A 26848-nucleotide genomic window follows, 5' to 3' on the forward strand; every position below is an offset into this window, starting at 1 on the left:
AAAAGAAGAAGATAATTTTATATTTAATGTTTATTATTTGGTATTGAAATTAGTTTTCAATTTTTTATTAGAAAGTTCTGTTAAAAAAAATGAAACTATTAAACTTGTTTATTTTTCTAATATTATTTCCCACACTAATTTATTCATCATCCGCAGAGGATACGAGAAATTATTCCAGCTCATCCATTAATAATTCGAATAATTTTCCTTCATCCTCTTTGAAAACTAATGTTGTTAACTATTCGAAAGGAATTAATTTACAAATAATTTATTACATTAATTCTGATGATGTCAAATATCAGAATACAACTTGTCAAGACGAAAGTCATCCATGTTCAGATATGAACCAAGTGATCTTGGCAGCAAATACGAAACTATTCGAAATATTTCATGAAAATGATCAAACTAAATTAGATTCTTTTACAATGATTGTCATGATTGATTCGAAATTGGAATGTAACAAACTGCTCTTTGATTTTTCAAATTATACGAAACGATTCGAAATGAGGTGGAAAGGATACGAAAATGGTTTATTCTCTGCTTGTCTAAATAGTTTAGATGAAAATTCCATTTTAGATGCTTTCACTGTTGAGAATGGAAAGATTTCAGGCGAATTGAATAATAGATTAGGTATCAAGAATTTGGAAATTCGAAACTGTCACGATGGTGGAATGATTTACTTTTATACTAAAATAGAAAATTTGCTGATTGCTGACAGTTTCTTTCATGAAGATACTGAAATAACTGAGATTACAAATGTACGAGTGGAAAATACGCAATTGGATGATTTTGAAATTGTTTCGAATGGAGCAAGTGTTGAAATTTCAAATTCTAAAATTCAAGGAATTGTTGATTTGCAGAATTTTAAATCATTTTCTATTCGAAACTCAATTTGGAAAAATAACCGAGTTCATGAGGATTATTCATCAACATTTAATTTAGGACAAGATGTTTCATTTGATAATGTAACAACTAATGCTAAAATTGTGTTTATTTCAATCAAGTCAATCAAGATGAATGGGCTAATTGTACACAATTATGGAAACGGATATTTCTTGTATCAAATGATACGAGTTTCTCATTTCTATCTAAGCAACAGTTCGTTTGTGGGAAATTTCGTGCTCAACAACTATTTACTCTCCTTGCAAATAGTTGAATCTATACAAATTGAAAATTGTACAGTTTCTAATAATGTTGGAGGTTTCATCATGGTAACAGATGCTACTTTGATAATGGGACAGGTGAATATACGAATTAGTAAGAGTGTATTTCAATCCAACGAGATGCTGTCAGATATTGCTCTAATTGACATTGTGGATCAAACAAGAGAGATGTATTTTATCACAGTTGACCATTGTAAATTTTTGGAAAATACAGGAGAATCCACTTTACACATTGATGGAGGACTTGCCCAAATTTCCAATTCAGACTTCTACTTTAATATTGCAAACGAACATGGTACTGCATACTTGAATTGCTATGTTACAATTTCAAACTCTAAATTCATCGCTAATCAAGCCAAGTTAGGAGGAGCCATTTACATTGGTCCTGCTGGAAATATTGATGCATCTCAAACAATTGATTTTACTTGTGATAATAATTGGGCAACCTACGCTGGAGGATGCATTTATTCAGAAAATTTGGATTTTTCAAAATTGAAACGCATGAATGGAACTAATATTGCTAAATATTATGGAAATGATGTGGCCACACCTATTGTGAGTCTGGATGCTACATTTGATGAGGTAGATTCTAATGGAAATATTGAGGTTTACCCAGGTCAAGCATTCCAAATTAATTTTTTCCCAAGAGACAAGTTCAATCAGAGCACCTCTTATTTATTGAATCAATATTTGTTTATCAATTCAGAAAAAGGTCATTTTACAATCTCTCAGAATTTTTTAGATGGAATCCATTCTATTCCAGTAGTTTTGCAAATATTTCCAATTGACGACTACAACCCATCATTGCCACCACTTGTAATATTGATTTCTTCAAAAATTGAAATCAAAATTCCTGTAAATATTCTCCCATGTCCAGATAGTTCTTTCCTGAAATTATCTCAAAATGGACATTACTGTGAACAAATTCCATTAGCAGCGATTCTGTCATCTGTAATTTTGGGAATTATTTTGATAACCATTATATTGGCAGCATTAATAGTGATAGCTAGGAAATTATTGAAATTGAGAAAACAGGAACGTGCTGAAAAGAAAATGGAGCTATTGTTCAAAGATAAGGAATTTATATTCGAAACAGAACAAGCACCTCTATTACTTTCTAATACCATCAACAGTAGTGATTCAGGTGAAAGTAGATCAATAATTGGAAACAGGCAACAATACATCATTCCAATTTCTGAAATTAATATTTTGAAAAGAATAGGAGAAGGTGGAATGGGTGTCGTATATCACGCGAAGTGGAATCGAACTGATGTTGCCATCAAACAATTGAAAACAGATTCCAATGATGAAGAATTCGAAAATGAAGCAATTTTAATGAGCTCACTTCGACATCCATGTATTGTGAGCTGTTTTGGAGTTTCTCTGACAACCAATGGAAAATATATGATTGTAGAATATTTGGAAAATGGAAGTCTAGAAAAGGCAATTTATAATTCAAAGATGGGAAGAGCAATTTTGAGATTTGAAACCAAGTTGAAAATATTAACTGATGTTGCCAAAGGATTAGTTTATTTACATTCAATCAAACCTCATAGAATTATTCATAGGTATGTTTACTACTTTTATTGGAATAGATATTAATTATGGAATAGAGATTTGAAACCAGGAAATTTATTACTCGATAAGAATATGAATGCAAAAGTTGGGGATTTTGGATTGAGCAAAATTGTTTCGAATAATTCTGCAACAATGACAGCAAATGTAGGAACTTTACTTTACATGGTAAGTCTAGATAATTTCACAAATTGAATTAAATTGTTATCAATTTAGGCGCCAGTAAGTAATTTCGAAATTTAATTTATTAAAATTTCGAATATTTTACAATAGGAATTACTTTCGAATGATCACAAAGGTCAAAGTACAAAAGTGGACGTTTATTCATTTGGAATTATTATGTGGGAAATTTTATTCGAAGAATCACCATTTTCAAATGAAATTGATGGTTTCACTAATGTTTTCCAAATATTGAAGAAAGTTACAAAAGGTCATCGACCACCCTTACTATTCGAAACTAGTGCTTTATTGGAGGCAGATAGAAATCAGAAAGTTGATGAATGGATTGATCATAACTTTACAAAGAAACAAATCGAAACTATTGGAAAGGAAAATATTTCTAAATTATATGAATCATATATAGAAATTATGGAACACTGTTGGAATCATGACGCATCTAAAAGACCTGAATTTATTGAAATTACAGATCAATTAGAAACCTTGCAATCGAACTTTGCTTAATTTCCTTTTCCAATCTTTTTTCAAAGGTTTATTATTTCTTATTATTATTAATGTCACTAAATTCATAGATTCCATTTCCATATTGTGCCATTTCTTGCATGTTAGGTGCAGAACCTGACCCAATTCCAGTAAAATGGAATGCATCTCTAATAGATTTAAAGGCATCAACAGAGCTGATATCCTGAATATGACCATCACACATAATCAAAATATTTTCAATCTTTGGAAATTTCCTAAAAGTTTGGTTTAGGGCTTGTTTAAGCAAAGTATTACCCAATAATGGAACTGACCACACATTAAGAAATTGGTTTAGAGCATCCAAATCAGTAGGTTCAATTGTGTCTCCGTGTTTAAACCACTCAGTTGTAGATCCCCATAAGGCAATGGAAATTTTTAGATCTCCAGTATTAAACGCCTTGGATTGAACAAAATTATTAAAACAATCAATTAAAGTTTTGAAAGGAGATCCTTTCATTGATACGGAAGCATCACCCAGAATAACAATCTGGCCCTCTTCAATGATAGATGATCCAGCAAGTTTTGAATTCTTACTGGTTGTCTTGAGAGAGGTATTGATTTTCAAAGCATCTGCTCTAGTGGTCACTTGAGCTGGTTCAATAATCTTTGAATTCACCTCGATACCAAAAGAAGGTATTTTCCTTTGGAACATTGTGCTTTGAGCGTTTAATATTGGTTCTGGCATCAGGTTATTATGATTATGATCCATGGACCTACTACTTACTTTTCAGCATCTTTGTTCTTCTTGTCAATGTCTTCTACGTTGTTCTTGACAGCTACAGTTGCAAAGACATCATCAAGTTGGAGATCTTTGAGCTGTTAGAACCCTCTCCACTTTTAAACTTTTCCTGCATAGCTTTAATGCTACCTCTTCTTTTTGACAATTCAGTTACTTCCTCTCTTTCCTTGGTAATTGGACTGCTTGAAGTAGAAGCAATCAAAGGAACTTGAAGTAATGATGGCCTGACTGGAGTCCTCAAATACTTTTGATCAGTTTCATTGCTTGGCTTTTTCTCAAATTGTTGGGAAAGATTTTTAACACTGTTTGTTGTTGGTATCATGTTAGAGTTGATTTTTTTTGATCATTATTTTCCATGACAGCAAGTCAAATGAAAGAATTTCAAATAATTATTGTAAACTGATTTTTTAGCAAATTTGCACCAACCTACCCTGTTTGATGGAAAAGAGCAACCAATCCCCAAACAGAAATAAATCAAACATGTCTATGCTGACCTTATTTCATAATTTTCTGGAAACTAAAGGCAAGAAATAGTACTCTAGTACCGATAATAATTCTTTACAATCTTTTACTACAGTTTTCATGTCAAATCACCTGATAAATTTATCAACCATGTTCCATTCCGACCAAATTGTAATCCAACATCTCAGTTCTTGAGTGAGTAAAGGAGTTGTTCGCGAAAATTAAATTGATGATGGAAAGCAAGAAAGGATGCTAAATATTCTATTATACTATTACGAATATTCTTGTTGTTATTGGCTGATAATTTATTATTAATCTCCATTGAATATTATTCTTGATGATGAATTTAAAATCCAAGGAAGGCTTCCGAACAACATGTTTTTTCTTGATTGTTGCGCTTTCATTTTCCGTTACAAATTTGCAAATAAAAAATATTTCAAAATTAAAATCACTGATGATGAAGCCATCAATTATTTCAAATAATACTTGTATCTATTCCGTACAGTAATGATGATGAAACTGGCCAAAACTCTAGAAAGCCAGGAAGATCGGATTTTTTACTGTTAGCATTCTTCCGAACCTTCCTTTCTCTAAGCCTTCCTTTTTTCAACACCATCACAAAGCCTTGTTATAATAATTTAATAATTTGCAACGTTTATTCATCATCAAATTCCTTACTTTCAAAGCCATGAATCTTCATTCAGGCAACAAACCTTCCTCCTTTATCACAACAATTAATCATCAATTCTACAACATATGATCTTATATTCAATTGTTCATAGATGAAATAATTGCCCTTCATCACAAAAATTAATCATATCAATTCTACAACTTGTGATCTTATATTAAATTGTTCATAGATGAAATAATTGATCAGCCTCGGCAAATTAGATTAGTCCCCACCTTCACAATGGCATAAACAATCTCATCATTAGCAACCAACTTTCTATTATGTTGCAAAAGGGCCTGAAAAAGATCTTGAAAATTCGCGAAAGATTTTCGCTTATTTTTACAATGAACACTCGATTCGGATTTTTGAGGAGAATAACAAGCAAGAAATTGAGCGAGTACAGAGATAAGCTATTTTGTAAACTCGAGTTGTCTGTATTGGTTGGCGACTTTTAGGATTAATTTGGCCAGTAGGAAGTGTTCACCTACTCTCTCTCTTTCCACAACTGCAGTTGTTGTTGTGAAAACATTTCACAAACAAAAAAACACAACGAAAACACACTTGTCAATTTGTTGCTGTTGATCAAAGAATTTCAAATTTTGTAAAATAGGTAAGCTAATTTGAAAAGAGCTTCTTGAGATTTATAATTTGATCAAACTATTTATGAAACCAAACACCAATGTGGATCATTATCAAAAAAAGGACCACATCAAGTCAATCACAACAAGAATGAAGAAAGTTTGTTTATCCAAGTCAACTTCATCCTCTACCTCTGCCAAACTCAATTTTGCTATTCAAAAGCATAAGAAGAATGGTAATTCATCTTCAATCTTTAACAGATCTACTCCAATTTCCTTCTCCAACACTGACTATATTCAACAATTATATCGTCAATATGGAACCACAAGAATCTCCTTGAAGGAATTTGAAAAGTTGCTTGTGGCCAACAGAGGTGAAATTGCCACGAGAATTTTACGTTCTGCCCACGAAATTGGTTGCAGAACTGTTTCGATTTATGCAAAACAAGATGCTTCCTCTGTGCATCGTTACAAAGCAGATGGTAAGTTGTTTTATTTGAATATGTTATTATAATAATTGATCGTATTTTGTAATAATATTTGATGAAATAATTGTAAAAATTCCGATCAATAGAAAGTTACTTGATCGGAAAGGACAAGGAATTAGGTCCAGTTGAAGCTTACTTGAGCATTGATGAGATTATTAAAATTGCCAAGGAGAATGGAGTTGATGCCATTCACCCTGGTTATGGATTTCTTTCAGAGAGAGCTGATTTTGCACGTGCTTGTTCTGAAAATGGTATTCAATTCATTGGTCCAGTAAGTATTTCATGTGATTGCAATAATATATTTAACAAATTGTTGGTAGACTGCTGATGTTGTTGAATCTTTTGGTGACAAGACAAGAGCTAGAAAGGTTGCTACTGATATTGGAATTCCTGTTGTTCCTGGAACTCCAACTGTAAGTATTCTATACTTCTTTAATCCTTAATCGATTGTAAATTATTCAAATAACTTATGTTCATTCCTATTTATAATGAACTTGTCCAATTGACCAAAATATTAAGGCAGTAACAAGTATTGCAGAAGCCAAAACCTTCTGCTCCCAAATTTCCTTCCCAGTCATTTTGAAAGCTGCCATGGGAGGTGGTGGAAGAGGTATGAGAGTTGTTTCCAAAATGGAAGATTTAGAAGAAGCATTCCAAAGAGCTTCCTCTGAAGCTTTGAATGCTTTTGGTTCTTCAGCAATTTTCATTGAAAAGTTTGTTGAAAAGCCACGTCACATTGAGGTTCAAATCTTGGCCGATAAGTTTGGAAATGTTGTTCACTTGTACGAAAGAGATTGTTCAGTGCAAAGAAGACATCAAAAAGTTGTTGAAATTGCTCCAGCTCCACATTTGAATCCTCAAGTGAGAGAAAAGATTTTGGCTGATGCTGTTCGTCTTGCTCGCCACGTCAAGTATCAAAATGCAGGAACATTTGAGTTTTTAGTCGATTCTAATGGAAAGGATTATTACTTTATTGAAGTCAATCCACGTCTTCAAGTCGAACACACTGTTACTGAAGAAATTACAGGTGTTGACATTGTCCGTTCTCAAATCTTAATTGCCGAAGGAAAGAGTTTGGACGAAATTGGTTTAAAACAAGAAAGCATTTCAGTCAGAGGTTCTGCCATTCAATGTAGAGTTACCACTGAAGATCCATTGAATGGATTCCAACCAGATACTGGTGTATTGGAAGCTTTCAGAACTGGTGAAGGTATGGGTATTCGTTTGGATATTGGTTCTGGTTATGTTGGATCAAAGGTTTGTTTTTTTAACACTTTACAAAATATTTAATTCTTCTCGTTCTTTCACATCAATAGATTACACCATTCTATGATTCGCTCCTTGTCAAGGTCATTGGTAAAGGTCTCACTCATGAAGAAGCTTCCAACAAATTGAGACGTGCCTTGGCTGAATTCAGAATTCGTGGTGTCAAACACAATATTCCATTCTTGCAAAAGGTCTTATCTCATGAAAAGTTCTTAAATGGTTATGTTGACACCTCATTCATTGATACTAACCCAGAACTCTTCCAATTCTCATCCAGTGGTAACAGAGCTCAAAAGCTCTTATCATTCTTGGCTGAAAATGTTGTCAATGGACCAACTACATTACTCGTCACTGATTTGGAACCATCCAAGAAGAATCCAACTGTTCCAAAGACACCTACTGGTGCTCCTCCACGTGGCTGGAAACAAGTTCTCGATGAACAAGGTCCTGAAGCATTTGCAAAGGCCATTCGTGATAGAAGTGAATTGCTCATTACTGACACAACCATGAGAGATGCTCACCAAAGTTTATTGGCAACTCGTGTCAGAACCAGAGATTTAATGTCTATTGCTCCATATACTGCTCACGCCATGTCAGATTGTCTTTCATTGGAAATGGGAGGTGGTGCAACCTTTGATGTTTGTTTGAACTTTTTGAGAGAATGTCCATTCGAAAGATTGGCTAAGTTGAGAGAAGCCATTCCTAACATTCCATTCCAAATGTTATTCAGAGGTGCAAATGCTGTTGGTTACACTGCTTATCCAGATAATGTTGTTTACAAATATTGTAAGAAAACAGTTGAACATGGTATGGACATTTTCAGAATCTTTGACTCATTGAACTATGTTCCAAATATGGAGTTGGGTATTGATGCTGTTGGTAGCGCTGGTGGCGTTATTGAAGCAGCCATTAGTTATACAGGAGATGTCAGTGATCCTAAAAAGTCCAAGTATAATTTGGAATATTATTTGAAAGTTGCCAGATCACTTGTTGAAAAGGGAGTTCACATTTTGTGTATCAAAGACATGGCTGGTTTGTTGAGACCTAGTGCAGCAACCTTATTGATTGGTGCTTTGAGAAAGGAATTCCCACACATTCCAATTCATCTTCACACTCACGATACTGCAGGAACTGGTGTTGCTACTTTATTGGCAGCTGCTGAAGCTGGTGCTGATATTGTTGACGCTGCTATTGATAGCATGTCAGGATTGACTAGTCAACCTAGTTTGGGAGCTATTGTTGCTTCATTGAAGAACACTCCATTGGATACTAAATTGGATTTGGGTAAACTCTCCAAAGTTTCTGATTATTGGGAACAAGCCAGAGGATTGTATGCTCCATTCGAATGTACTACTACTTTGCGTTCTGGTTCTAGTGATGTTTATGTCCATGAAATTCCAGGAGGTCAATATACCAATTTGAATGCTCAAGTTTATTCCATCAATGGTTCACTTGGTAAGTTTAATTTTTTTACTTTCTAATAGCTAATTATTGTTTTTTTAAATATGAATATAATTTCAGATGGATTCCCTAAGGTTAAGGAATCATATGAAATTGCCAATAGATTATTGGGAGATATCATCAAGGTCACACCAAGTAGTAAGGTTGTCGGTGATTTGGCTCAATTCATGGTTCAAAACAACTTGGCTGAAAAGGATGTTATTGAAAAGGCCGATCAATTGTCATTCCCTAACTCTGTTCTCGAATATTTTGAAGTAAATTGGGTATTCCATATGGTGGTTTCCCAGAACCTTTGAGAACCAAGGTTATGAGAGGAAAACCATCCATTGAAGGAAGACCAGGTGCTAGCATGCCAGATTTTGACTTTGTCAAGTTGAAGGACAAGTTGAAGAAGGATTTGGATTATGATGCCTCTGAAGAAGATTTGATTTCTTCATCTCTCTTCCCAAAGGTATTTGAGGAATATGTTCAATTCAAACAACAATATGGTGAGGTCACTAATTTGGGAACTCGTCAATACTTTAAGGGAATTAAAGTTGGTGAAGAAACTGAAGTTGAATTAGAAAAGGGTAAAGTCTTACATATCAAATTGAAGGCCATTGGAGAAGTTGGAAGTGATGGTAAGAGAGAAGTTTTCTTTGAAGTAAATGGTCAATCACGTCTTGTTTTGGTTCAAGATAAGAAACTCTCCAAGACTATTCAAATCAGATCAAAGGCCAATAAGAAGGATCCAAATGAAATTGGAGCACCAATGCCAGGTAAAGTTATTGACATTAAAGTCAAGGAAGGTGATAAGGTCAAGAAGGGAGATACTTTATTGGTCCAAAGTGCCATGAAGATGGAAACTCAAGTCAAGTGTAACTTTGATGGTATTATCAAATCACTTGGTGTTAAGGTTGGTGATGAAGTTCAAGGTGGAGATTTGTTATGTATTGTTTCTCAATAAATTATTATTATCTTTCGTTAAAATTGGCTTGACTGGAGCAAATTTGTCTTACATCGACTTGATATTTCAGAATACATTTCAGAATACCAACTTTCTGGCAGGGCACCTTGGAGAGCCATTTTGTTCATCAGTTCGGTATCATCCAAATATTTCAAATTTCCCAATCCAAATAATTGTTCTTTTCGTTGATTGAATTCTTGTTGTGAGAAACGCCACATGAAACCCTTCTCCCTGGCCAAGTTTACAAAGAAATAATCGTCAATGAGTGAGGGATGGACATATCTCAGAACTGCAATGTTTTCCTGAACTAATTCTTTGACTAGCTCTAGATTAGTTTGAAGCTCTTCGGAGGCGTATTCAATTGAGCGAGGTTGATTTTTGACAGCCTCTGTGAGGATTTCAAAGTTATTGATAATTTTTGGATAGGATTTTAGATATTTCAAAATCAAGCCATTAATGGAGGCAAATCTTAATATGAGATCAGGAGATCTCTTAACTTTTCTATGAACAAATTCGAATAATCTGATATCCTTTCGAATAACATATTCTATAATATCCAAATCCCTTTTAATGAATCCAGGAGCAACTCTGAAAGCTTGAGGATTGACCATTATCAACCTACGCATAAATCTTCCACTATTTCTGAGTTTCTTTGAAATACTTGGCACTAAACCAGGAGACAACACACAAGCCATGTGTATAATTTCTCTATCTTCTGAAAATTCAGATAAAATAATTTCCAAAAATGTTTTACACGACCCAATCAATTGTGTGTAATTTTCCATGATTTTCAGAATGAGATCTCTATTATCCTCAATGAAAAATTCAACAGGTATATATGAAATAGCCTTTGGATATTGTCTCAATAGTTCCATTACAATATCTGGATCGAAGGAGAAAGGTTTCGGCAGTGAGAAATAATTAATGGCATCATGGCAGACCAATTGTAAAGCATCCAATCTCTTAATGGACTTGTTTTTGAGAGGTTTCACTGTAATGGGACGATCCATAAATATCTTTTCAAGGTTAATTTCATCAGTGATAATTTGAAATTGTTGAATGGCAGGTGAATTTCTAAACAATTTACTGACAGCTCGCTGGATTTCAGGACTGAGTGCATAATTATATGTAAAATAGTCATGAGTAGTGAAAAACTTGGCCAGGAATGTAAAACTCTTCGAATACTCAATTGGAATGTAATCATAATCTCTCGACATGTCCTTCCAAAATTTTCTGGGAAGAGAAAACTTCTCTCGGAGCCAACTAAATTGTTCCGAATACTTTTCCTGACAAAAATCTATAAGTATAACAACTGTAGAATAATCAGTGTTATTCCCAACCGATGCCGATGAAGAATATTTGGTAAATTTGGTCGACGGTTGGAATTCGTTTTTTTCGAGTTGATTTTCTGCTGTTCGCTTTTTGTGCATTTTTTTGGTTTTTTTTGGAATTTTGTTTTGTTTGAAGGTTTGCAGAAAATTTTGCAAAACTCAAATTGTCAATAATCAAATGAATTAATGAAGAAATAATTGATTTTAAAATCATGGAGTTGTAGATATTTGTGTAACTTAAAGATTGAATGCAAAAAATCTTGGTGGTTTATTGCTTGGTATTGAGTAATGCAACCATGAATGTCCAAGCAACTTTTGTGGCCACAGTCAACCCATTAGTGCCAAAGAAATACCACAAAATCAGCCCAAGAATTGAACAATAGAGAATAATTCTCCAAACAACAAATCCAACCATTTTAAAAAACAATCTTCTCATCAAACTAACTATTGGCTCAATAACAATTTTGGCAGATCTCAAAAACTTGAATGTCAACCTAGTGTTGATGTTTTCCATTGCATTCTTTGCATTTTCTTTTTGAGCTGGTTCTGAGAATCGACGTAAGCTAGAGGAAAATTGATAGTGTTGAGGCAATGAACTGAATTTTGTAAAGGAAATCAACTTTTTGGATGAAATCAAACCAATCAAAGATGATTTTTGATTGTGGGAAGCAAATCTTGACCGTGTGAATAAAGAACGACTTGGTTTAAAGTGTGAAAGCATTTTTTTGATTCTTGTTTTTCTGGATCTTTTAAATACAGAGCTCAATCAAATAGAAGCAAATTGATTGAATTTTACAAAAAACTTGCTTTCCAGGAGTTTTTAAAGGAATAGAAATTTATCTTTACAGGAATGATCACAGCTCTCAACATTTTGTCCACATAAGCTGATGAAAGAAGGAAACAACCACAAAAATTGATTGGAAACTTTATTTACTTTCCTTTTCATTCTTGGCATCACCAGATGCAGTGAAAATGGCCACAATAAACACCCATGCCAATGTCAATGCCGTCGTCACACCAGAACTTCCAAAATAAAACCAAACAATGCAAAGAATTGGCACCACAAATATCAACAATCTCCACAATATCATTGAGGCCATTTCCTCCAAGAATTCTCCAATAAATTCCATAACATTTCTAATGAATGATTTCTTTTCCTCTCGAGGCACAGCAGCATCCTTATTTTCATCAACATTGGTTGGTTTTTCAGCTGCCTGATTTCTCCTTATAATTGATGAAGAAAATTGACGATTCGGATTGATTAATGATTGAATATTTGCCAATCTTTTAAAAATTGATTTAAATTGCTGCTGATGATGATTATAATGACATAATCTCATGGAAGCCGAAGCAGTAACAGAGGATGAAGATAACAATGATGATGGAAATTTAGTGGTGAGCTTTCGCAACATTTTTTTTTATTAATAATTTTCTCTGATTTTTGATATTTCCAATTGAAATCAAATAAAAGCGAGCTTTGTTATTGGAACTTGTTTTAACGAAGCAATTCAATCAATAAAGTTGGGAATTGCAAAGTTAAAATGTAACCAATCAATTTCCTTTGAAAAATTGCTCCACTTTTTACTGGAATTGTAGTTCACATTTCACAATGATATGAATATTTTACAATAAGAGTTACCAGTATGCTGCAGAGAACACAATATTAATTATTGCTACATTTACAATTTTAAATGGTGGGTAAAAGGAAATTTGTTTCGCTGTTTCATCATTCAATTGTCAAGGAAATATCATTTGTTGTGTAACAATCTCATAATAATATTGCCAATATGACCACAGCCAACAAATAGCATTTCCAATAACAAAAAATGTCCAAAGTTGCTTTTACCATTGTCCTTGCCGATCAAAAAGCTGGCTACGCCAATGAAAACGTTGCTGGTAACTTGTTCAGTGAGCATGGCTTTACCAGTGCAGGCTATTACGACACTTTGCTAATTTCACAAAATAACATTCAACAATTAATGATGAATGCCATTACAAGAAAGATGGAGCAAGTATTCATCTATTTTTATGGACCATCCAATGGATTAACCTTGCCATTACTCAATAATCCACCTCTGGATGTTCAATTCTTTGAACAATTATTTACTCAATTCCCAAAAATCAAATTTACCATCATTTTGGACACTCATGATGGTTCAAAGGAAATTTTAGAGTATTTCACACAAAATAAGGCCAATATTCCAGCTTTATTTACCATTTTGGGAACCAATACACATGTTAAAAAACCAGGTTTTCTTCAAACATTTGCTGAAGAATTGAACAAACTCAAAACTCCACACGAAAAGAGAAAGGAAGCATTCAATATTTTCAGGCAAGTGACAAAAGGAGAGGTTGTTTCCAATCATGATGGACATTTCCTTGCAGACAAATAAACAAGTGAATTTTCTTGTGCAAAACTCTGGTAATAAAATCTTTGGATGGCTCGCCACGTTTACCGTCTCGGGAGGAATCGAACCTCCGTCAATGGATTCAAAGTCCACTATGCTACCATTACACCACGAGACGAGCACATTAATTTGAGAACCTTAATGGATATTGAGGAATCAAAACAAAGTTTTCGTTGAATTCAACAACACACACATTGATGAGGGATTGACAGCTTTATCGGATATGATGTGGATGGAATGTTGGTTGTACTTTTCCGGTAGAAGGAATTAATTATTCTTGAAGGATATTGTTAATACGGTGGTTGTCGCTTCTTGTTGAACGTAACTGGAGTGTTTAAATAATGTTGTTTTTCAAAAGATGAATCACACTCATCCACTAATTATTGTTTTGTTACCATCATCATTAAAATTCATCTCGATGCATTAACGATATTTTTTAAAATATTAAAAAAATCTTCACAATACGTCCACATATTTATTATTAATATCATCTTTGTTGTATCATCATGTAACAGATCTACAGAAAAATTAAGGAAGAGGGATTAGAATTTTGAGAGATTCGCTATGGGTCAATCATCATGAACAGAATCTTTTGGCTCATTCGGATTTCCAACATCAAGCATCATAGCTTTGCCTCAATAACAATGAAGAAAAGAGAGTACAAAAAAAGAAGTTTAAAGGTCCTTATGCCGCCTAATACCTCCGACTAACTAGGAAAATTAGAAAATACTAGATTAACTCTTCAAGCAACCTGGAACAATCAATCAAACAACCTAACAAAAAAAAAGATAATCACAGTTGACCTGCTCATCATCTAGAATGCGAACAATTTTTGTGATATGCATTGCTGTTGTGGCATGGTTTATTCTTCTCTTTCTAACAAGTGAAATCCACTGTCAAACTGTCAAGTATTCATTCACTGTTTATCAGAAGGATTTGTCAGGGCCATATTGTGCAGCAAAATCTCCAAATAGTGATGCTGTATACATGTCTGAATATAGTGGACATCGTGTGAAGAAGAAATCCTATCTAGGTCTTGTTGTTATTGCAGGAACAGGATATGAGGGTTTTAATGGTGACATTTTGGCCAAACAGGCCAAACTGGATAATCCTGGAGGTGTTCTAGAATATAACAATGAGCTGTATATTATGGACTATGGAAATAATAGAGTGAGAAAGATTAACAGTGAAGGTGTTCTGGTAACAATTGCTGGAACTGGTACACGATCTTCAGCAGGTGACAGTAAGTTTTATTTCACACAATTGAATAGACATTCTTTCTTCTTGGCATCATAATCTCACACATTAAAGATGGTGCAGCTACTTCAGCATCTCTCAATGGACCTTGGGGTATTCATATACCAAGCAATGGAGATATATACATTACAGAATATGTCGGAAATAAGATAAGAAAGATTAGTGCATCTGATAATAAGATTTACCTGGGTAAGTGTTTTCAAAGATTATTGTTTATTCATTCCGAAATAATTAGTGGCTGGAACAGGATCATATGATTTTTCTGGAGATGGTGGCAATGCTGTTAGTGCAAAATTGAAGAGCCCTTGGAGTGTCTTTGTAAATGCAATTGGTGAAATATTTATTGCTGATACGGATAATGACAGAATTAGAAAAATTGCAACAAATGGAATTATAACAACTATTGCTGGCTCTGGATCGAGTACTAGTGATGGAGTTCTAGCAACTACAGCTTCTTTGAAAAAACCAACCTCTGTCTTTATTTCACCAGCAAATGAACTATTCATTGCAGGTATGTGTTTTCACAATTTCATTAATGAATTTTAACATGTCTATTAGAGGCTGATGGTGGTAGAATCAGAAAGGTCGATCTGTCAACAATGAAAATTTACACAGTTACTAGTTCACTGAATTATCCAACATTTGCATTTGTTGCTGAAAATAGTGATCTATATATTACAGAGAAAAACAACAACCAAATCAGACTTGGAACAGCTTATTGTGATAGTGGTTATCAAATTAATTCGAATGGAACTATTTGTAATCCAGTGTGTAATTCACAAATTGGAAGAGCTGGATGCAGTAATCATGGATCATGTACTAGTCCTAATACTTGTACATGTGATACTGGTTATACATTATCTGACTGTTCTCAACCTATTTGTTATGGAAAATATGGAAGTACTGCTTGTAGTGGAGCAAATCAAGGAACTTGCTCTGCTCCAGATACTTGTCAATGTAAGAATGGATTTTCTGGAAGTGATTGTAGTGTTTATTATTGTGGAGGGGTTGTTGCAAGCTCAGCAGGTGTCTGTTCAGGTAAAGGAACATGCTCTGCTCCAGAAACTTGTTCTTGCCAAACAGATTACGTTGGATCAGTATGTCAATATCCTGTGTGTAACAGCATTCCTTCAAATAACCCAAATGTTTGCAGTGGTGGTGGTACATGTACTTCTCCAAATTCATGCCAATGCTTTACAAACTATTCAGGAACTCAATGTCAGTACACTACTTGTTCTGGAATAGATAGTACCAATTCGAATGTGTGCTCTGGTAGAGGAAGTTGTGCAAAATATAATAATTGCACATGCACAGCCAACTTCTTTGGCTCAAATTGTGAGCTCACTCAATGTTATGGAATTATTTCAAATTCAGCTTCCACATGCGCTTCACATGGTAGATGTGATGGCTACAATAAGTGTACATGTGATTCTAATTATTTTGGATTGGACTGTAGTGTAACAAGTTGTTATGGAGTGTGGAGTAATACTTCTAGTGTTTGTACTGCACCAAACAGAGGTACTTGCAATTCCTACAATAATTGTACCTGTACAAACTCGTATTATGGAACTCAATGTCAAGATTATGATTGCTTTGGAATTAACAAATCTAATAGCTCAGTATGTTCTGGTAAAGGAGCATGTTCTGCACCAAATACTTGTTTGTGCTCTGATTCTAATTACTCTGGTTCTAATTGTGATGCAGCTGTGTGTTATGGAATTTCAGCAAATGACTCTAGAGTTTGTTCTGGATCAAGAGGTGCCTGTAACTCTCCAAACACTTGCTCATGTTTTTCAAATTATTTTGGACCTCAATGTCAATATACACAATGTTATGGTATTGACAGTTCCAACACAACTCATGTTTGTTCTGGTAGAGGTACTTGTTCTGATTTCAATAAGTGTGTTTGTAAAGATGGATACTATGGATCCAATTGTCAACTCAGCAAGTGTTTTGGAGTTTTATCAAATAGCTCAAATGTTTGCTCAGGTCACGGAACTTGTTCGGATACAGATACTTGTAATTGTGATTCTAATTATTCAGGTAAAAATTGTGATATTACATCATGTTATGGAACCTCAAGTACAAATCCACTGGCATGTTCATCTCATGGCTTTTGCTCGTCCTATAATAATTGCACCTGTTCATCAAACTATTACAGCCAACAATGTCAAGAGTTCAATTGTTTTGGTGTGAATAAGGCATCTACAAGTGTATGTTCTGGTCATGGTACTTGTTCAGATATTGATACATGCTCCTGTACAGGAAACTGGATTGGAGGAAATTGTAATCTCACAACCTGTAATGGTGTTTGGAATTATAATTCATCTGTTTGTTCTGGAAACGGTGTTTGCTCATCTCTGAATAATTGTACATGTAATGTAGGATATTATGGTGCTAATTGTGATTCCTTTGATTGTTTTGGATCTGTATTTACAAACGAAGGTATTTGTGCAAACAATGGTTCTTGTACAGGTCCTGGTGTTTGTTCCTGTATTGATGGATATTCTGGATCTCGCTGCCAATATCCTATTTGTTATGGCATTAGTGGTGGTAGCTCAAGTGTCTGTTCTGGAAATGGACAATGTATTGATAGGAATATATGTTCGTGCAGTGCTGGATGGACTGAAAACACTTGTAATGTGACAACATGTTCTGGTAAAAGAAGTGATAATTCATTAGTTTGCAGCTCTCAAGGTTCATGTGTGGGACCAGATAATTGTTATTGTAACAAAGGTTACACTGGACCTAATTGTGAATTTAATGTCTGTTATGGAAAGAGTCAGAATGATTCTTCAGTTTGTTTAGGCAGAGGTAAATGTTTGAAACCAGGCGAATGTACTTGTAATACTGGATTTAGAGGTACAGAATGTCAATATTATCAAATTGATTTTGATGAGAAATTGGCCACTCTCAAGCCAACCCTAACTTCAGTTCTACAATATTCATACCTTTTCAATGGAACATGTGAAACCTTATTCGAAAGTAGTGATTTACCAATAATTGGTGAATCTCCAATATGTTTATGGGATAGTAGCAAGATGATTATTTATTTAGGTTTTGGAACTCATCTTCAAACTGGCAATTTACTAAGAGTGAAGAATAGCAACTTAGCATTCTTTGTTGATACAAGCAACTCTCTTTCCTATACTGGATCTGGTATTACGCTCAAGAAATTGATGACAAATGTTCCAACAAGTAATCCTTTACCTCTTAGACCTATTGTTGATAGCAATTTCCAATCCTACACCAATTTCTCAAGTTTAGTTTGGTCATGTATTAGTTGTTCTACAAGTTTGAATGATTACTTGAAATCTCAACAACGTGAATATCTCTACATTCCTCCATCCTACTTGAAATCTCTATCAGCATTATATCTGCAATTAGCAGTCTCAAATTTTGCTTCTAATTCCAAAGTTGCAAGTCTTTCATTTACGTTTTCTCAATCAGCTGCTCCTAATCTTGATTTAATTACTGACCTGAATAGTGATTCACAAATTTCTTGCACAGGATATGACTGTATTATAGAAACAGAACCAATTGGTTATGGAAACAATGCAGGATTATTCTTAGGTTCATACCCATCAATCAAATACAATGTCTACCTGTCCAGATTTTTCTACACAGACAGCAGTGGCATTTTGGGAAGTGGATCTACTACTGGAAGTGTCTTGCTATTGGCCAAACATACACAATCCACAACTTCAAAAGATTTCTTCATTCAATATTCATTCAATGCCTATGAAAATAAGCTTCCTGTTGTTATTTCAGCAACAAATCCTGTCTTTTCTCCTTCATCTTTCATTAGATTTAAGGCAACAATCTTCAATCCAATGGTATTCGTGAAAACCGTTCAAGATACATATTATCTTTGGAAACTCTTCAAATTTGACGAAACAGGAAAAGCTAAACAAATGAGCACTGAAATTTACATTGATCTGAATTATGATGAAGTAGTTGTACAGAGAGAATTGGAGGCAGGTACATATTTAGTGAGTCTTAATGCAGTAGCTGCTTATGGATCTACTCTCATGAATACTACCTTTACTGTATTGAACACAACAGATAGATTGGCTTCCATCAGTTTTTCTCCTGTGCCAACAATAGTTTCAATTTCAGAAGATTTGACAATTACTGCAACAATTAATGGAACCATAACATCATTTGAATGGATTCAAATTTCTGGAAGGATAAAACCATTGTGCTCTTTGCAAAAAGTAACAACACAACCAAGTGAAAATATTACACAAAGCGAATTGACTATAACCAGAGATTGTCTTTTTGAAGGTGAAATTTATATATTCAAGGTTGTTGCTAACAATTCAAATGGCATTTCGTCTTCAGCTGAAATTCAAACTCAAACAGATATCTCACCAAGTATTCATTGTGATTTTTATTCTACATCTGAAGATGGCTCTTTCGTTGCATTGGACAGCACCTTGCTAATGACATGTAGAAATGGAGCTAAGGATACTATCAAATCTTACACAGTTGAAATTCATTATAATGGAGAAAGAAAGTTTATTGTTTCCAATACTCAAAAGAGAAACCTCTATTTTAGAATGCCTTATCTAATTGAAGGAAGCCAATTGGTTGTCAGAGGTCTCAATTTTTATAATACTGAAGTCATTTACAGAAAGAATTTAACATCAACTCTGACTTCTACTGACAAGGTTCAACTCTTTATTGATGGTTATAATAGTATTACAACTAGTGAAACAACAAGTTATTTTGGAGCTATTAATTCTTTAAATTCTCTCTTGACATTATTTGAATACCAACAATTTGATTCGCTTGAAAATAAGAACTCTCTCCAAACTACTTTGAAATCCATGCTCAGCCTAATCTCTAATCTGAGAGCTACTGGTGTCAATGTTGATGACAAACTCACTGCTCTCTTACTTCCTCCAGTGTATAGAATTCACAAATACTTGGATAGTATTAATGGAACTAGATCAAGTGATGATTGGAGAGTTGATGATCTCCTTTCTTGGACATCTTACTTTACTGAGTCTATTCTCAACACCCTTCAATACTATTACTCAACTCAATGGAAATTCCTTATTGATCAAATTCATTTGAATGAATTGGATGAACTTATCGAACTTGGATCGAGTATGAATTCTGAAAAATTTGTTCTCGTTCAAGTTCAATATGAATTATTAACAGATAGCTTGAATGGAGTCGCATCTAAGAAATCACAAACACAGCTCTCTAATGGTATCTTGCTAAGAGAAAAATTGGACTCTGTCGATTCATTGAGAAGTCACATTATTAACTTGTACTATTCCAACACTAATGTTTCGATTCAATTCCCATCTGATGTTGCTGATACTTTAGCTTTTGGAGATACAACCACAGATAATTCACTCAATTCATTTGTTAAAGTTTCCAAGACTACAAACTCAAAGATTATTGGTGTCATGACAAGTGTCAATATTCAAACTCAAAAATTCAAAGAATTGGAAATCCAAAACCTTACCACCTCCATCAATATTGCATTCACAGGCTCTCAATATCCTTCCTCCAATGTAACTTGCAAATATTACAATTCCTCATCTCAAGAATGGCTCACTAATGGTGTTCAAACTTTGATTTCTTCTTCCAATAATTTGGTTACCATTTCTTGCTTGACAAATCACCTTACAACATTTGCAGTTTTCAAGAATGATATTATTTACATTCCACCTACAAATTCTACTACTAATGGCGTACAAACTTCTGATCCAGCTCTTGCAATTGCTCTTGGAATTATTCTTCCACTTTTGGCAATTGCAATAATTATTGTAATAATTATCATTGTTGTGATTCTGGTATTGAGATATAGAAAGAAGAAACTTTCCTCTGAAGTTTCCAATACTTCAGCCATTGAACTGAGAAATGAAAATAAGAGAGGATTATTCGATACTGACATTTCAGACTTCCCTTCAGAAGCAAGTGTCTATTTCAAACATTTGAATTCTTCCTCAATGGCTTCAACTGTTTCTTCCACATCTTCTTCTAATGATCCATTCTCTCGTTACAAGGACATGGTTAAAATTGGAGAAGGTGCTTTTGGTTCAGTCTTTAAAGTTATTGACACTAAAAATAACAATAAGGTGAAAGCCATCAAAGTTATTCGATACAAATCAGTGGAAGAATTAAACTCCATGATGAAAGAAGGAACTCAATTAATGAACATTAGCCATCCAAACATTCTCAAAGTGAATGATTTCTTTGTGGAAAAGGACAATTTACTATGTATTGACATGGATTTCTATCCACAAGGTGATTTGAGTACCTTAATCAACCAACAGGAAGATTGTAAAGAAGTACACATCAAGCAAATTATTTATCAAATGTGTCATGCTTTGCATTTCATTCACAATGATTTGAAATTAATTCACAGGTAAGTTTTTTAAGTTTTTTTATGGAATTTCAACAACAAATTCAATTCACAGAGATGTCAAACCTTCAAATATTTTCATCAAGGTATTAAACGGAAATGTCATCCATACAGTATTGGCAGACTTTGGTTTAGCAAAGGATAATAAGAATTCAGCAAGTATGAGCTTTGCTGGTACTCCACTCTGTAAGTATTTTCATAACTGTCAAAATTCATAAACATCAAATAGACATGAGCCCAGAATTGGCATTAGGAGGTAAATATTATGCCAACACAGATGAATACTCTCTCGGAGTGACTGTCTATCAATTAATTACCAAAGACACCATGACTGCCATCAGTCACTTGTACATGTCAAAAGACGCAAAAGAAGTACAAACTCTTACACGAAAACGTTTGAAGGAGAGTGGTGATTATTCTGATAGATTAATCGATATCTGTCTACAAATGTTGGAAAAGGATAACTGTGCACGTCCATACGCTCAAGATATTTTGGAAAATTCATACTTTAATGATATTAGAAAGATTAGATAACATGTTATTGAATAAACCAACACAATATTAGTAATATTTGTCATGATATCAAAATTTGCCAGGCTGTGTTGTGTTAAAACATCAACAATATTGTTGATGACATTTTGACGGTTGAAAGATATCATCTCACACACAAAACATATCATCACGAAATACAACAATTATCATCATCACAATACAACAACAATCAACAACTAAATTATATTTAAAAAGCTATTTTATTCTTCTGCACAAGTTTGCATCAAAATTATTGAGAAGCTTGATAAATCTTGAAACCCCACCAGATGGACCAGAACCAACCGATCAAGAAATAGGCCAAGATGAATTGGAGAATACCAACAATAATAGCTGGTGACTTCTTTTCAGCTTCTTGAGTCAAAACACCGGCAATGACGGTACCCCAACCTGGGAAGAAGATGTTCAAGATCAAGACGATCAAACCCATGGAGGATTCGACCTTTGGAGTGGAGTTGTTAATCATGTCCATTTTGAATTAGTTTTGTTGTTTTTTTTTGTGAATAGCAAATTGAGTTGAAATTTTTATTCGAAAGGTTGAAAAGGTTTTTGGGGGCGGTCAGTGAGATGGAGAGACTTCGCTTGGTGTTCATTGTTGGGTAACGGAAGTTCCAGTAAAAAGGTGTTTGTAATGATTGTAAACGATAATGAGAGATTTTGATTGGACGAAAGGAAGCGAATATTTAGGAAATATTTATCTGATTTGATTACTCTGTGTAATCGGAAGAAAGTTTTCTACGGAAACGAATGCTACCATTAATAGGAGTTGTTACGGTGACTTGTATTAGGTTTAGATATTGATATTAATAATAATAATAATAAGAATAATATTAAGAATGATATTTATTTAATATAATAATAATAATAATATTCGGGTGATGATGAAGGTGAGAAGAAAAAGTTTGATGAGGAGAAAAGGAAAAATAAAAAAGGCGGGAGATTGAAAGGTAATTGAATCATGAAGAGGAAATAATTAATTGATAGGAAAGAATCGTTTGATTATACACTGAATCAGAAATTTACAACCATCAAGTTCGACTTGAATGAAATGGATGCAGAAAAAATCTAAAGTGACAATTCTTAATTGTGTGGAAAATTTCGTTTACATGCCCTTTCATCCTGATTCTTAAGCACATGTGGAGATGCAGAAACAATTGAGAATTATGAATTTTGTTGTGGATACAATTCTTGTAAATTACAGATTGAAAATAACTAAATCAAGAAACTAACTTTACTATTCTATTTTGAGAATGAAATTGTATTTTTTAAAGAATGAAGTCTGAAAAGAGAGAACTAGAAAACATGATGGTACAAATTTGATAATATGACAAGGCCACACCCTTTGACAACATTGAGATAATACCAATCAGAAAAACTAACTTTGAAACATCTCCACCTTAACTCCATCTCTACTACCAATTGAAAGAAATTACAACTGTAGATGATTTTTTAAGCAATGGACTGATTTGTGCTCGTTCACCATTACCAAAATATCACCTGTCTCAATAACAATAATGCAATATTTCAAAAGGACAAATAGAGAGATTACAGTCATTGATGGGAACTTAATTCTCAAACACCAACATGTGACATTAATAGAGATTGACAACCATTCTAACCTATCAAACTAACCTCATACTTGGAGAAATTGCATAGACAGATAACCAAGACTAAAAGGAAAATTTTGGAAGGTTGCTTAATTTCTGTTTTAAAATTCCCAACTTGGCCTTATCGTTCATTAACCACACTAGTAGTGAGCTCCTATTACGATGTAAACGTCGAATGTCAGCACTAATTGTTAGTAAGGAAACTTTTATTTAGCCTATCTATGGATTTAATTACAAAAGTAAATTTACAGAATTGTAAGGATGCTCCAAAATTGTTTTTTTAAATGTTTTATTTACACGCGTATGGTTTTTAAGGTACAGTTACATTCGATGACTTCTTTCTCTGGTATTCTTCATACCAATTTCTGTTGAGCTTCAAGTTTTCTTCGACAGCTCTCATGTATTGGAAGTGATCGTTAATCTTGGTTGTATCTATTGATTTGGTTCCATTCTCTGTCTTGAGAGCTAGCAAAGTTTCAAAACCGTTTTGTAATTGTTTGCTTCTCTTCTTCCAAATTCTATTCAGTACAATATCAGAATCCATGATAACGTGAAGATCTGTATAAACAGTGTGGATGAATCTTGTTGAACGATCACCCATTCTATAGAACATGTAATTAAAAAGAATTTCAGCATCAACACGATCCTTTCTTGCAGGTCTGAGTGTTTCTTCAATATCACAAGTATGTCCAATATTCATGTAACAATTAATGGAAGGATCGTAAACAGAAGTCATGGTATGAGGCAAATCTCTATTCTTTAAAAGTGGAATGTGCATATCAATACCAAGAGCTCCAATTTGAAGAGCAAGTGGTGGATTGTCAACTGTATAATTCTCATCTCTATCTATTACATCTCTCATCGAGGAAGTTGTAATGTTTCTCTTCTCAATTGCTTCTGGAGATGGTGGAATATATCTGAGTAATTTAAAGTCCTTCATCAAGGTTTCATCAAGTGTAAATCTTGTATCCATATCACAATAGGTAGCCCAAACATCTTCAACTGCGTAAGGCAAATGCATTACAAGTTTGAACAGTTTCATACCCTTCATTCTATCCTGACCTATCACATAGGATGTCTTGGAGACAAAGGTTTGAAGCATGTTTGGTTTTTCACTATAGGTCAATTCTTTCCAATCAGGTGTGTCTTCAGCAAGAGTATAGGCAAAGAAAACGTCCTTCTCAGTCATGAGTTGTGACTTGAAATCGTTTGGTTTAAATCTTACATCAACACTGTAACCATTAGAAACGTTCAAAGCAATTGAACGAGTAAATTCTTCTCCCTTCTTCCACAAGAAGCTAATCAACAAGTGAGATCTAGCATATCTAGGAAATTGATCATACTATTATTATTATTATTGGTTAATATCTCTATAACAATTATTCTAAACTTACCTTCAGATCAAGAACTACATGTGAGACAATTCTATCAAAAAGTTCGAAAGGATCCAACAATGAAATCAATCCCAGAGGTTTCATATCATTCTGACTTATCAGTGTAGTAAGTCTATCGAAGATATCCAATGTTGGTTGATAGGTTGGCTTGCTGAGATTCAATTCCTTTGGTTTTCCTCCACCAATATATGTATCAATAATATTCTTCAAAGCATCAACGACAACACTCATCAATTTAATGCACTGTGTATCGAATTCCTTGTTTTGCAACTCTCCAGTCTCTGATCCTGGAGAAATACATGTATTGGTGTATTGAGTAATTTGCTCCTTTGTCTTTTTATATAAAGTTCTATAGGCATCGACATCATTCAGGAAGAGAATTGGTTCTTCATTGTGTGCTTGTTTTAAAAATTCATGAAAGTTATCCCTAGCTTCAGAAACTTTCATCAACTCTTCATAGACAACCATATAATTGTCAGTATTAAACTTGTTAGCCTTCCTAGACATATTCAACTATTATCTATATTCGATTCTTCAATAAATTAAATGAAATTCTTTAGCAGCAATAACAAAAGAGTATGTTCGTGCCCGTGATAATGTTTGCTGCACAATCTTCCGTAATGTAAAGAGTCAAATTGCGCTCTTTTTGTTTTTTTTAAAGTGTTGTTTTGCCCATTTTGCGTCGTGTTGAAGTTTTGATGATCTTTGTCAAGCAACCAACAAAAAAACAACAAAACGGCGGAAAATGATGGCGCTGAAAGCTAGGGAACGAAGCGTGGTGGAGGGAAAATATCGAAAATGACGCCAACACGTTGAATGGATTTTGGCAGTGAAATTGGATGCTTAACGAATTGTGTTTGTGACGGCTGTGGAAAGTGTTGAAAATCAGTGATGGATGACATTTTTGGGTGAGTCTTTGTTTGGGAAGACATGGATTAATATGGTTAACTGTTACGCAATGTAAGATTATATCAAAATATCAGTTGATAGAGCTCAAAAGTAGTAGGGAATGGATTAATACAACCATGTATCTATGTTTTTAAAACGAAACCTTACAATATTTCACAATTTTTTATATTGAATTTCAAGATTGACCAAATTTTTGTAAACTCTCATTTTCCCACCAAATTGTGATAATAATTGTGCTGTTAGGGAAGGTCGCATAAACAATACGAAAGTCTCTTCGTGGGGTGAAGAAACCACCAAAAAAAATGTCTCTAATCATTCCAATACTTTGTCAACTGGCTTACATTCCTTTTATTTACTGGTTCGTAGAGTTGGCACAGAATAATTTATACCTCAAACTCACTGGAGCGTAAGTTGTTAAATTTTCACAATGATATATATTAATATATGCCAAATGTCATCTTTGACACTTCATCATCATGATGATATTTGATTGTGTGGAACCAAACAACGCGCGTTTTGACAGTTACGGATGGATCTACCCAACCTCAGAATACAATTACTTTGAATTTGCTTCCATCAAATCGTGGGCAATTTTACCAATTTTATTTTGGTCAATTTATTACTTTTTCTTACTTCCAAAGAAGATCAATATCTGGTTGGGTTTTTTTATTAATGGAACAGCTGGTTACATTACTGAATTCATTGTTGGATATGTTTCGTCTGTAATCTTTCACGAAACTATGCAATATTGGCCTAATTCTAGATTTGCTTTTGTTGGAGGTTTGGGTTGTTATTTGTTGTGGCAATTTGATGCCATGCTTTACTATTTGTTAGTGTTCAAGATGCCAAACATTTTGATAAAGAGTTTAGAATCGTATAGTGAAAATACGAAATCAGTTTCTAGTGGAGGCTCCACTGCTAAGGTTCATCAAGTTAATCATTGATGAAAATGAGATGAATA

At 34.0% G+C, this 26848-nt stretch overlaps 8 protein-coding genes and 1 non-coding gene across 9 annotated transcripts; 4 read left to right on the forward strand and 5 right to left on the reverse strand.

The window, feature by feature from the left end:
* Window positions 1-425: 425 nt before the first annotated feature.
* On the forward strand, window positions 426-2933 carry NAEGRDRAFT_75608 (uncharacterized protein; the record flags this gene model as incomplete). The annotated part of the gene is made up of 2 exons (XM_002669423.1): window positions 426-2731; window positions 2777-2933. 2 exons carry the CDS (start codon window positions 426-428, stop codon window positions 2931-2933), a joined length of 2463 nt encoding a protein of 820 aa, XP_002669469.1.
* A 517-nt stretch (window positions 2934-3450) lies between these two features.
* On the reverse strand, window positions 3451-4146 carry NAEGRDRAFT_54202 (uncharacterized protein; the record flags this gene model as incomplete). The annotated part of the gene is made up of 1 exon (XM_002669453.1): window positions 3451-4146. One exon carries the CDS (start codon window positions 4144-4146, stop codon window positions 3451-3453), a length of 696 nt encoding a protein of 231 aa, XP_002669499.1.
* Window positions 4147-6037: 1891 nt separating this feature from the next.
* Window positions 6038-10054, forward strand: NAEGRDRAFT_82148 (pyruvate carboxylase; the record flags this gene model as incomplete). The annotated part of the gene is made up of 7 exons (XM_002669424.1): window positions 6038-6368; window positions 6461-6645; window positions 6695-6787; window positions 6894-7631; window positions 7691-9095; window positions 9162-9321; window positions 9357-10054. The coding sequence occupies 7 exons, from the start codon at window positions 6038-6040 to the stop codon at window positions 10045-10047; spliced, it is 3603 nt and encodes a 1200-aa protein (XP_002669470.1). The 3' UTR covers window positions 10048-10054.
* A 1592-nt stretch (window positions 10055-11646) lies between these two features.
* Window positions 11647-12099, reverse strand: NAEGRDRAFT_75611 (uncharacterized protein; the record flags this gene model as incomplete). The annotated part of the gene is made up of 1 exon (XM_002669454.1): window positions 11647-12099. One exon carries the CDS (start codon window positions 12097-12099, stop codon window positions 11647-11649), a length of 453 nt encoding a protein of 150 aa, XP_002669500.1.
* Window positions 12100-12304: 205 nt separating this feature from the next.
* NAEGRDRAFT_75612 (uncharacterized protein) lies at window positions 12305-12790 on the reverse strand (the record flags this gene model as incomplete). Its single annotated transcript, XM_002669455.1, has 1 exon — window positions 12305-12790. The coding sequence occupies one exon, from the start codon at window positions 12788-12790 to the stop codon at window positions 12305-12307; it is 486 nt and encodes a 161-aa protein (XP_002669501.1).
* Window positions 12791-13204: 414 nt separating this feature from the next.
* Window positions 13205-13771, forward strand: NAEGRDRAFT_75613 (uncharacterized protein; the record flags this gene model as incomplete). Its single annotated transcript, XM_002669425.1, has 1 exon — window positions 13205-13771. The coding sequence occupies one exon, from the start codon at window positions 13205-13207 to the stop codon at window positions 13769-13771; it is 567 nt and encodes a 188-aa protein (XP_002669471.1).
* Window positions 13772-13833: 62 nt separating this feature from the next.
* On the reverse strand, window positions 13834-13904 carry NAEGRDRAFT_t801. The gene has a single exon. It is a non-coding gene; the product is annotated as a tRNA-Gln (tRNA).
* A 701-nt stretch (window positions 13905-14605) lies between these two features.
* Window positions 14606-21992, forward strand: NAEGRDRAFT_82149 (basal body protein NBP-1; the record flags this gene model as incomplete). The annotated part of the gene is made up of 7 exons (XM_002669426.1): window positions 14606-15029; window positions 15098-15232; window positions 15279-15554; window positions 15602-18529; window positions 18572-21431; window positions 21484-21614; window positions 21658-21992. 7 exons carry the CDS (start codon window positions 14606-14608, stop codon window positions 21960-21962), a joined length of 7059 nt encoding a protein of 2352 aa, XP_002669472.1. The 3' UTR covers window positions 21963-21992.
* A 1855-nt stretch (window positions 21993-23847) lies between these two features.
* NAEGRDRAFT_82150 (uncharacterized protein) lies at window positions 23848-25626 on the reverse strand. Its single transcript, XM_002669456.1, has 2 exons — window positions 24979-25626; window positions 23848-24926 (listed from the first exon to the last, which is right to left on the reverse strand). Exons 1-2 carry the CDS (start codon window positions 25483-25485, stop codon window positions 23895-23897), a joined length of 1539 nt encoding a protein of 512 aa, XP_002669502.1. The 5' UTR covers window positions 25486-25626; the 3' UTR covers window positions 23848-23894.
* Between the last annotated feature and the right edge of the window lie 1222 nt (window positions 25627-26848).

This window comes from Naegleria gruberi (genome assembly GCF_000004985.1).
Source record: "Naegleria gruberi genomic scaffold NAEGRscaffold_82, whole genome shotgun sequence".
Taxonomy (NCBI): domain Eukaryota; phylum Heterolobosea; class Eutetramitea; order Acrasida; family Naegleriidae; genus Naegleria; species Naegleria gruberi.

Excerpts from the sequence above, each read along its gene's own strand:
- NAEGRDRAFT_82150 (XM_002669456.1), bottom strand. The coding sequence starts at position 25,485 with ATGTCTAGGAAGGCTAACAAGTTTAATACTGACAATTATATGGTTGTC. Across the intron at positions 24,927-24,978 it reads ATGTAGTTCTTGATCTGAAG|TATGATCAATTTCCTAGATA; the intron begins GTAAGTTTAGAA and ends TAATAATAATAG.